At 39.6% G+C, this 12,506-nt stretch overlaps 1 protein-coding gene across 1 annotated transcript in view; it reads left to right on the top strand.

The window, feature by feature from the left end:
- The window catches only part of LOC108442426 (potassium/sodium hyperpolarization-activated cyclic nucleotide-gated channel 2-like), a 93,577-nt gene that overhangs the window by 41,167 nt on the left and 39,904 nt on the right, over positions 1-12,506 (top strand). Inside the window, exon 5 of the mRNA XM_017722452.2 lies at positions 1,095-1,313. Coding sequence (XP_017577941.2) covers positions 1,095-1,313 — 219 coding nt within the window. The remainder of the gene's footprint in view (positions 1-1,094; positions 1,314-12,506) is intronic.

Below are 12,506 nucleotides of genomic sequence, written 5' to 3'. Positions count from 1 at the left end.
CAGGATCACTTCTGAAAACCACTGTCTGTGAACACAGTTTATCACTGTATCCACAAATGCAAGTTAAAACTCAACCATGCAAAGAAAAATCCATAAACAGGATCCAGAAACACCAGTGCCTCCTCTGGGCCTGAGCACATTTAAGATGGACTGAAGTGAAGTGAAAAATTGTCCTGTGGCTCAATTAATCAAAATTTAAACTCTTTTTGGGAATCATGGATGCTGCATCCTCCAGGCTAAAGTGGAGAGGGACCATCCAGGTTTAAAAGTTATCATCCATGATGGTACGGGGGTGCATTAATGCGCATGGCACAGGTGACTTGCACATCGGTGAAGGATGCTGAACAATACATTCAGGTTTTGGAGCAACATATGCTGCCATACAGACAACGTCTTTTTAGGGAAGGCCAAACCATATTGTGCATGCATTACAACAGCATGGTAAAAGGCTCCATAGTAAAAGAGTCCAGGTGCTAAACTGGCCAGACCTATCACCCAGTGAAAACATTTGGTGAAATGAAAAATACAACAAATGAGACCCCAAACTGTTGACCTGCAAAAATCCTATATAATAGTTGGTCTCCTAAGTTCCCAAATGTTTACAGCGTATTGTTAAAAGAAGATGTAATGCAACACAGTGGTAAACATGCCCCCGTCCCTTTCAAACTTTTTTTTAAATATATTGCTGACATCATATTCAAAATGGGCATATATTTTAAAAAATACATTCAACATCTATTATGTTCTGTTTGTACTTTTTTCCATTAAATATAGAGTTTAAATGTTTTGCACATCACTGCAATCTGTTGTATGTACATTTTGCACAGTGTCTCAACTTTTTTTGAAAATGAGGTTTAAACTCACTGTTCAGATTGAAGCAAATTTGTGAAATCAACCATGTGAAGGCCTTTGTCCAAAATGGTCTGATTTTCCTTTCCATTGAAACACATGTTCAGATAACTCTCTGGTAGAGCTGATGTACTACTCAGAAGCTTTGGCACAAATTTATGGAGCCCATAACAAATAATCTCTCTCTCTCTCTCTCTCTCTCTCTCTCTCTCTCTCTCTCTCTCTCTCTCTCTCTCCCTCTGCAGAATGACACATGGAGTGAGCTGTACTCGTTTGCTGTGTTTAAGGCGATGAGTCACATGTTGTGTATAGGCTATGGGCGGCAGGCTCCGGAGAGCCTGTCCGATATTTGGCTTACCATGCTCAGCATGATCGTGGGAGCCACCTGCTACGCTGTCTTCATCGGCCACGCCACTGCCCTCATCCAATCGCTGGACTCCTCTCGCCGCCAGTACCAGGAGAAGGTAGAAGAAACGTCCCATCATATGTTAGAATGATCCATGTGCTTGAACTGAGGTGAAATGTTACTTGGTAGCTTGGCCAAAAAACAAAAACAATCTTATGTCACCTCAGCTCAAACATAGATGATCAACCAAGACATGTTTGATGTCCAAAGTTTTCTTATTTAGTTTTGCACTGGAACTATGATGTGCCCTACAAGTATTGGAAGATCATAGCCATGAATTAGCATCATGCAAACTACATGACTACATTCAGGTTCCACATTACAGCTACAAATGTTTTTAACTGTGAAATGTACTGTTTTTCCATATTAACTATAAAGTAATGGATTGATGCAGTTTGCACAGTGCTAACAGGTTGCTATAAACTTCCATTACTTGTTAGCTACGTTAGCCTCATAGCTCTAAATCTAAAGAACCAAACTTTTGACATCAGACAATATTTGGCTGATTGATTACATTTGCTCAAGTAAGATTTTTGGTCATATCATTGCTTCAAACTATCCAGCCTTGTGTCAAAATGATCTATGGCCATGATGGACCAGTGAGGTCTGCCCAGTCAGATTCCAGGATGTGAATCTGTGCATACAAACCAAAAGCAGCAAACTTATCCTACCATCTGTTTGAATCATTTGTGGCAATGGAAACATGAAGGAGCTGTCCAGTTGGGTTCTTCTCAGTGCCGCTTCAGAAGCCAACAGCCAATGATGCGTTAGAATGATGCATAGAGCTTTCCAGCTACACAAGACAAAGATGTATTGGCTGCAGGAGCACAATGTAACTTCAGTAGCAGCAGGAATTGCTTTCTTATTGTTTGTGAGAAAGGTTCACTGGCCCTGAGAGTCAATTTAAAGCCCTACAAAAGCTTTCTCCAAAGGCCTTGACATGGTTTTCTTTGCCATAGTCTGTTACATAACTTGGCCTGCGATGGACTGGCGACCTGTCCAGGATGTTTCCTGCCTTCGGTCCAATGAGTGCTGGGATAGGCTCTAGCAACCCCTCTCATGACCCAGAAGGATAAGCAGTTTAGAAAGTTTTTGTGTGTGTGTGTGTGTGTGTGTTATATAACTTTTGCCAGTGATTTCTATGAGTCCAAACATAGACAGACCTTAAATGAATGGTAAGTTAGAAATGTGTGTAGAGTGCCAATCAACCATGTAGTGCTCTCTAGCTCCGTTGGACTGTAATGTTCTCCAGGAAACACTCTACATTTTTTGGGTCACAATAATATAAATTGTGAGAAATTTTTTTGGTAATAAGTTCAAATTGGTGTAGTTAAAAAGGTTATTCCCTTTTGCAGCCAAATCCCATTGATGTGGCTGCAAAATATTCTGCATAATTCAATCATTAAGATGTAAACAAAGTCATTCAGAGCAGTTTGATGTGAAATGTTCCATTACAGAGAAACTGACCGAGTCTCTAAAACAGTCATCACCGACCCCACACCTGAAGATCTACTTTCCTGCAGAGTTTAGTTCAACCTGTCATTCCAACTTGTTTGGAATTACTTAGAATTACTTTATTCACATCTCAACCATTGAATCATGCTGAATTAAAAAAAACTTGATGGAATTCTCCTTCAGTGTGAGGTGCTAACCAGCAGCCAGTTAAGAGCATGTGCAGTTTAGTCCATAATATGACCTACAATGCAACTCTAAAAAGCAACCAAGAGGAATACAGAATGTCAACTACAACTGAGTAGTTCTGATAGATGACCAGCAGAATGTGGTTATTTTTTTTGCTTCTTCTGCTTACTCTCCAACATTTTTCATATACAGTTGTATGCAAAACATACAACTTGAGACTGTAGTATGCTACAGAAAGTGTAGGGGCAATATGGCTTGTATCCTTTTTTGCACCATAAATGAGTTTTTGCACTGAGAGAACTTGCACAAAGGCCAAACTGTGATGAGGGAAAAATGAGAATAAACCACAGACAAATAACTGATTTGTCTATTAATCAAAACAACCATTAGTTGCAGCCCCAGCCTTCCACCACAGAACTTGACCAAGTTTTAATTGGCATCATCTCATACAGCATGAAACACAACTTAATAGACCACTGTTATCTCAGAATTTATATCAGGCTTTACCCAGTAACAACATGACCAAAAACAGAGCACATAAGACAAAACCCTCCAGAGATTACTCTTGCTTTCAAATAACATAGCTGTTTCATCACCACGCTATCAGACTGTCTGGAAATTGGTACATTCATTACGCTTTATGAAATTTCCTCCCTCATATCAGTAGAGCTTCATTTTCAGTCAATTAATTCAATGTCAGTTTTCCATTTAAGCTCATGCAGCACTGTAGCTGGTGGGTGAATTGAGGACAATGCGCAGGAGCTGATTGTTGTTGCTGTGGTCGGGGAATAGCAGTCCTTGAGAGGACGCTGGAGACATCTCAGCCCTTTTTTAACACTGCACAGACTAGCGTGCAAGTCCCATAAGACTAATGTGGCTCTCTCTCTCTGTTACTCCAGGGAACATTAATAGACTTGAGACTGACACATCAATCTGTCCAGTTACTGCAGTGGCAAAGATTAAAATAAGTAAAATATCAAGGCATACTCAATCATAACTGCCACAAAACGATACAGTTTATTGAGGCTTGCAGTACTATCTCAGCTTCAGAGAGCAGTGCACATTCTTAATGAGAAATAAATCTAATTTATGCCGTTTTTCTCTGACCCCGAACATTGCCAAGACATGTTTGATGTCTGAAGTTTGCATATTCAGCTCTACAGCTATGAGGGTAATACTGCTAATGAGTAATGGAAGCCTAAACATTTAGCATTGTGCAAACTGCACACACTTTTCTCAAACTGTGTCTAGTAAACTTAAATATACTTAGCTATGTCTTATGTCCAGTATTTTGGACACTGTGTGCTATTCATTATCAGTTAAAATGCTCAAAGTATGGACAAACTTAAGGCTTTAGCATGATTGTTAGAACTTTTTAGCAATGCTACATTCTTTTCCATTATTTGCTAGCTGCATTAGCCTCCAGTGAAAATGAAGATACCAAACATGTCTTGGCTGACAGACTATATTTGAGGTAGAAAAGAAAAATCCAAAAAGAGATCTCCTTAATATCTCAGCAGTTGCTCCACGACAACAGTGACATCAGATGGAAAGACAAAGGAGACTTCTGCTTACGTCTCTTGCTGCTCAGATATTTCTCCTGAGTAATCTCATATATGTCTGCTCTTGAGTTTTAGTAAAGATCTCAGTGAAGTCACACGTTGTCAGGGCTGCAAAGTTTCAAGAGTTGGCCATGAGACTCAAGCAGTTTGGCCAAATCTCATGCTTGCATGCCTCACTTAACATTTCTGACAAATTTTTACAAAACAACCTACTGATGAATCTGAACGCTCATGAAGTTTCTTAATGCTGCTTAACTTTTACTGATTACTTGAACACAAGAGAAAAAGACTATGCTAGTCAGTTACCGTCGGTCCATGTGTGCTGTAGATCAGTGGGGGCAAGACCAGTTTCCATAGCAACAGGGAACCAACAAGGGCGAGGCGATGTGCGAACTAAACGCAATGCACTTGTGTGTCAGAGAGCAGAGAAAACCTTTACTGAACATCACTTTGTAGCTCTTCACTTTTAAATTCATACCAATCAAGAGTAGCCAGGTAAAGAATCTGGCAATGCTACACCCAGTAGTGGCAGCAGGACTGATATTTTGGGTGGGCATGACAAGTTTGAGTGTGGCCTAAACCAAAGTCCTTATAGGAATGTCTGTTCACTTGGCGGCCATCTTTGCAATGCCACTGGGCAGTTATTTCCAAGACCAGACTCCTATCTGTTTGCATGAGGAGAGACCAAAATAATTGAAAATGTAATAACAGTTTCAAAAACATATTTAAAATAACTGATAAAATCTGACCAAAGAATTATATATACAGTAGTTTGTAGTATTTAGCTTAGCAATGCACAAAAAACATGTTTTTTCAGATTATTCTGGCTACTGAGCTTACACATAAACCTCAACATATTAAACGCTAATTCCCTATCGCATTTTCTTGCACGTCTTTTGTCATGTTAGGCACTTTGTAGATATAAAATATAATAATGTATCAACTAAGCGTTTGCTAAGCATCATTCAAACTCTGCAGTAGGATATAAATTGCAGTAGAAGACACCAGCTCACTATTCGACCAAAATGCTCATAATAAAGAAGCATAAAAATATGTATCCCTTGATTTGCACAAAGAAGCCATATAAACCAATATAACTTTATACTGTGCTTGTGATATGCTTGTGGTTTTCTGTATATTTTTCACCCAACCCAATACAGTCCCCCCAACCACCCCCCAACTACTAAAGCCTCCAACTATCCTTCCTCCACCCCAGCCCACAGAAACCTCACTTGTAACAAAAATGTAAAGGTTTGCAGCCCTGCAATCTGCACGGATTTGCCAAGATAATAATCTAATCTGTTTTACCAAGAAGATAATCAATTAAACTCTCATCTCTCCTTATAGCTCCTTATTTTGTATAAGAGAATGACCATTCCATCTCCTGAGCCATCAAAGAGCAATAAAATTTTCAAATGTGGAGGAAAACTGTGTAATTGTCACATTTAGCCAACCTACTGCAGTCATGGTTGTTAGATTTGGCTAATACCTTTACAGTTTCTGCTGATTCGCTCTGGCGTTTTCAGAAATTGTCCTGACACCACATTGCCCTATGCACAGCTGCGATTTTGCTTTTTCTAGCTTTTTTATTATTACTTTGATCAATCTAGTGTCCAGCTGCCACTGCAGTCAGTGTGATAGCACCAACACAATTATCACTGTTGCTAGCTCTGACTGAATTAGCCTCAGCTGTAATGCTGTGTTATTAGCTCTAATAGTACATATAACCTCTGGCAAAGTGGTCAGGCTCCCTGAGTTTGTCCAGCTGAATCACGGTCCTGTTACCATGCAGAAAACCGAGCAGAGCCATTGGAGTCTTCTGATTGGACACTCAGAAATGCTAGTGCTAATTGCTCTTACTAGCCAGTAATGTAAACCGGGTGTGGCCTCAGGTGGAGGACACACAGCGGGGACGTGTGTTTGGGTGTGTGCATATGCTCATGGGATTGTGGTCATGGCGTGTGTGGTGTTTGTTCACGAAATTACACTGTCTCACTGGACAGCCAGGCTGAAATTGATGAGGCAGCAAATCAGTGTCCTCCTGAAGGTGACATGGCTGTGTGTGTGTGTGTGTGGGTGTGTGCGTGCGTATGCGCGTGTATGCTATAGCAGTGTCCTTGAGAGCGGCGTAATGAGCAGATAGAGGAAGGGGGGGGGGGTAGAGTGCTATAGGGAATGTGGTGTAGGTGGCCTGCTTGCCTGCACTGTGGACTATATTTCTGGAGCTGGTTTTTGGGGAATTCTCTCAGTGCTTTAGTCTGAAGGTGACTATTACAGGAGAGTAGATCAACCCCCCCAGCCACCCCCTCCCAACCCCACCCCACGCTGCCTCCTGCTGAAAACATCCTGCACCAGGTATTTCGTTTCAGCCTTCAGAGCTGTAACTGTACCTTTTCTCATGCCACTGCGACACCAAAAGAAGAGCTCTTGCTGAGAGGAAGCACTTCTCTTTAAAAGCAGCTCTTCAGCCAAAAAATGCTAACGTGGTTAACAGCGAATGAATGAGGATGGCGGATAGTCAGCATTATTTCATTTCGCATTATCCAGCCAGCTTTTATTCATTCTTAGCTGTGCGTAGCACTTATAAGCCGCGTGTTCCTTTAGTTCGTAGAAGGTGCCTTACTGGTAGTATCCAATGCAAGTTGTAATTTAAGGCCCCATATCATTAAAAAATACATTTCCCTTACTTTTAAAATAACAGCAATAAAAAAAATTACTATGTAAGCATTGTTAAAGTTTCATAAGGCGCCAATGACTTACAATGCATATAAAAGCTAAAAGCTAGAGCAACCTGATTTGAAGTTATTATGATTGTGATATGGTTGTGACTGGATCCTCCAAGTTATGAGACTGTTAAGGAGCCGAAATACAACTATTGTGACATGCACACTAACACTGCTGCACACTGAACTGACATCATAATACTAGAAATTTACCAAAATACAGCAAACAAACAAGCAAGCTTTGTCAGTAGTAGGGTGCAGTTTGAGTGGCTGGTGTTGATATATAATAACGTTAAAGTTTAGCAGACTTAAGCCCAATCCCATTTTACCCCTTCGCCCTACCACTTAGCCCTTAGCCCTCATGCCTAGGGTTAGGGTGTCCCAACTTTTGTTGAGATAGAGAGGTTGGGTGAAGTGTTAGGGCTACATGGCCATCAAAATGGAGGATTTTCAGAGACATGCTCCAAAAATGGAAAAACCAGCAAGAAGGCTGTGCAAGCAACCAAAGAAACCCACCAATGTATTTTCTTTGTTAAAAATTACACTAATCATTATATTGTCTTAGTTTAATGTTGTTTCAAGTATTATGACCCCTTTCTTCATTACAAACACAAAAAATCACTAATGGTATGGTAATGTTGTGGTAGCTAGCTAGCCCATTCCGCCTTAAATAGTCCAGCCGTACTGACACCTGGAACACCAGAAGGTAATTTCTGCTCCATTTAAGATGGAACAGGAAAATTTGAACGAGAAGCTGGCGAATAGCTGACTTCACCTTCACATCATGAAGTAGCAGTGGGTAAAAATAAATAATTATTGCAAACCCCCCCCCCTCTTTAAAGGCATATGATGCCCTACATTTACCAGTGAGGTTACTGAACTTTAATCTCCTTTGCTATCACTGCTAGTAGCCTGTTAATGAAGTAATGTTCTTTTTAATTTGAGGGTCCCATTTCGTAAAGGAAGATTTCCACCACTACCCTTTGTAGCTCAGCTCTAGGGGGCAAGGTGACATTTGAAAACAAGGGGTAGAGGGAAAAATAAGAAATGGGATTGGGCCTTACTTTTGCGTGATGTCGTCTCAGTGCGCAGTGTTAGCCTGCTTGTAGTGTTCATGTAGCATTAATGACATTTTGACCACTAAGCAGCCTCGTAATTCAGAGGATCCAGAGACATTCATTGCAGTTTACGCCGGACAAACTATATCGCCATTTTTTTCCACCACAGTGTGTGATAGCAGTGAGAAAACCTTTGATCCAGAATTCTTAATATGGGCATGACGCTAACTACAGATAACCCACAGCTTTAGAGGTCTATGGCTGTATGATAGTTGCATAGTGCATGCTAGGTGTTGTAATGAGCGAACACTGATGAATGAAAACATGAAAAAATTTTAATTCTCACAAACCAAAGAGGCAGAGAGACATAATGCTACAGTACAGCACACTGCATAACATTGCAAATAACATATTAACCTCTTGTTTAAGACTGGAATGTATCTTTATGAGTTTATTCAGAGGATTGTAAGCTAAGCCACAGACTCTAGAGTCTGATCTCACTGGGTCTATAATTATTCCCTTCAGAGTGACTCCTCGGTTTCTATATCAGCTCCTTTCACTCCACACACCGCTGGCCACTGCTGCAGTGTCTTATGGGAACGGATTGTTCATATGAGCAGCTCTGCAATGTCCTAAAGCTGCCGTACACATTTTATACTGCATGTGTGTACGTTTCCCGAAGGCAAGGTTGAGAATGCACCCACACACACTCATATACACACGCTGTGCCTGAAGACAGAGTGTGACACACACACACACAGCCCCCTGTCCCTCCACATATGCTCCACTAAATGATTCTGTCTACAATGTGCGATTCCTTCAGGTGTTTGACCTACTCTCCGCTCTGGTGGCAGTGTGTGTGGGAGTACAACTGTGTATGTGTGTGCTCATGCATCCTACAGGCCCAAAGTTAGGGAATTTTGATGTTAATGGACATAAACAAAATAGGATGTGACAAAATCCCTGCAGCAATAGTGCAAAACTAAACCTCTGTTTACACCTCATCTTTTCATGTGATCTGGATCAGAGGTTTCAATTCAACTATGGGGAAAGAGGGACGCATTGCTCATACCATTTCACCCATTACAGTGTTTTGTACTAATTATTACAATAAAGGATCTGTTGCATTAGGAATGTACCTTCAAATGATTATTCAATCTGCAAAACATTCTTACCTGACACTTCAAATGACTATAATTATATATTAACCAACATGCTATTAATCTCTCACTCACCAGGTGCACTCACAATTATAAATCAGCCTCATAACAGGTGTAATTGGTTCCTTTAACATCATTAGTTTTTATATAAAACTGTTCATCAACCTCAGCAATAGAAATGTTCTTATTATTACTGTCTTCATTAAAGCAATACACCTCTAACCAACAAGTTACAGTGCATGATGTGATGTAGAAACATTTTTCTAGGGTTAACAAAGTAAATAAATTTGCTACACATACTAGCTAATGAACTATCGCTAACAAACAAGGCTATAACATTAGCCTGTTTAATCTAGAGGTACACTATCATACACAGGCTGCTTAGGCTGCTTCATGTTTAAACATCTTGAACATGAAAAACGGAGTGGGCTGAGTCTGCCACAGTAAAGGAACATGAAAGGTACTGACTGGGCATGGACTGCATTTCCCATGAGTCTGTGTGCAGGCATTAAAGAGAACATGTCATTCGATTGGTGTGTAATCTGCAAATCAGTACATATACAACAACCAGTTGCCTGTGTTGTTCCTCATTTTTCTCTTCTATGCAAAAGAGAATGACAGTTTTAACATGGCACTGTTCAATTCTGTTACATGGACAATTTTTTTTAATCTATATATTAACATGGCTGTTAAGGATACTTAGCCTCTCTAACAAAGAAACAACATATTGGAGTGAGACAATGAAAAACAGTGACATGAAGTCAAGGTTAACCAGCTTTATCAATGGATGACAAAGTAGGTTATCAAAAGAAACTCATTTCAGGAGATGAATTGGGAGCAGCAGGCCTTTGTTAAGTGGGGGCAGTCCAGGGGGCAGCTCTTTCTCCATTAGCAGAACAGAACTGAATGTCCCGAGAACGCAGAGAGAACCGTTCTACTTTGCCAGCACTTCGCTGACAGTAACGTCACTCGCATACAGTAGAAACAGCAGTGTTATCACAATAAAAGTCCCGTGTAATTCCCCTGTTAAACGTATGTTTTAATAATGTTTTGATTTAATTGAACCTTACATTTGTTTTAAATGTATATTAAACATTCTGTGTAACTTATGCCACTACTGCTGCTACTAGTATTACTAGTAAGTACTACTACTACTAAAGTAAATAAATAAATAAAAATAATACTACTACTAATACTAGCAGTAGTAGTTGTTATTGTGGTCTGCAGTGACAGCAGAACGGCTAGTAAGCACTGACTAAGATTCACTTAAATTTAATATAGTTATAATTCATACTTTGAGTCACTGTAATGGAATATAAAATATGGGTAATTTCTTTCATTTTAGTTTACAATATTAGGAAAACTTTAGTTGAAAAACTTCATGCAGTTAAAATGAATGTTTTTCTATTGCATATTTCAACTGGTCCCCAGGCTGGTGACCCCTAGGTAATTTGAGTTTGATACCCCTGTGCTACCCCCAGTTAAATTAGATAACTGTAGAATAGCTTTACACTGTCTGCTTCCGAATGGCCTGCACTCTGTGTGTGTGTGGTTGTGTGACCATGTGTGTGGTTGTGTGTTGTGTGCGTGTGTGTGTGAGTGGTTGTGTGTATGTGTGCAGTGGATGGTTTTATAGTCTCTATAAACATGTGCTGGATGCCTGTAGTAAATCTGAAAGATGAAGAATCAGATTGGATAGTGATAGAGTGAGGCTGAGTTGGACTCAGAAAGACAACATTCATTCGTTTTTCCTCCACAGGTTTCACACTCTTACTTCTGATAAATATATACTTGTACTGTATTAGCACAGTAGTGCTGATTTTTTTTAGTTTTACAGTAATGTATGGATAGAGAAAAACTGAAATTTATGGGATGCTTCAGATCAATCTACATTATAAACAAGTAAATATTACATTTTCTTTCTGGAAATCTAGTTTCTGTTTACAGTACTGTGTAAGGTGCCTGTTGGTGTAATTTTAAAGGGAAATTCCACCAATTTCTCAAAATTCCTGCATAATAAAATTGTTCAGATATAAACAAAGGCAGAGTGGTTTCTTGCAAAATGCTCCTTTGTATTGAAACCTGCTGAGCCAGAATTGTTCACAGTGGTGGTGATACAACTAATATGCTTGTTGCTAAAAGCTCCCTCAAAATAAGTTATTGCACAAAATTACTATGAACACATTGATGCCTGAGACATTGTTTCAATAATTTGAGGTAGGCATTTGGTCTGACACATATATTTGTAAATACATTTACGGCATTTTGCTGACGCTCTTATCCAGAGCGACTTACAATTTTATCATTTTTTCACAGGTAGGCCAAGGTGGTGTTAGGAGTCTTGCCCAAGGACCCTTATAGGTATAGTGCTTGCCCTGGTGGGGGATTGAACCCCAGTCTACAGTGTAGAAGGCAAAGGTGTTAACCACTACACTAACCAACCAAATACATTCATGGTGGAGAGGTACATGCGTGCCATTGTTAGGCAAAATAGTCCCCAAATAAAACATTTTTTTCAGATTTACCACTATTTTACTATAATCAACATTACATATAAAAACTCAGAAAACACATGTACATTTCTCATTGTTTTAGGTACAAAACAAAATGGCTATATTTGTGTTGTAGACATCACAACCCCTGGTTGCCATCACCACCACTATAAAGAAATCCAAATGAAAAACCTCTATGGGGGGCATTTATACTTTAGTTTAGTTTTTGGTTCACTTAGTGTTCATACTGATATAATTAACATTCAACCAAAAGTAAATTCTGTCTCTGGTGTGTTTAGATGTTTTTCATCTGTGTTGTATTCATGTTTCAAACAAACTACAGAATTCATTTTCAACTTATTTGGTATGCCACACTTTGGATGGCAGCATTCTCACTTGCTCTGACAAATCAAGGACAAATAACAGAGGAATCACTCTAGAGTTTGTTTCAATCAAACCAAACCTGCTAGGTCCGAATGCACCCTGAACGACTCTGATCATCTCAACCATTCAATTATGCAGAAATTGAAAAATCGTCTTTGAGAGAAGCAAATGAAAAAAGTTTAATCAGAACCAGCTCTATCCGGTGTGTAAGACATTTCTTTTAGCATAAAG

This window comes from Pygocentrus nattereri, chromosome 19 (genome assembly GCF_015220715.1).
Source record: "Pygocentrus nattereri isolate fPygNat1 chromosome 19, fPygNat1.pri, whole genome shotgun sequence".
NCBI lineage: Eukaryota > Metazoa > Chordata > Actinopteri > Characiformes > Serrasalmidae > Pygocentrus > Pygocentrus nattereri.
Note: the sequence above shows the minus strand (reverse complement) of the source record. Positions and strands in the feature narration are given on the sequence as shown.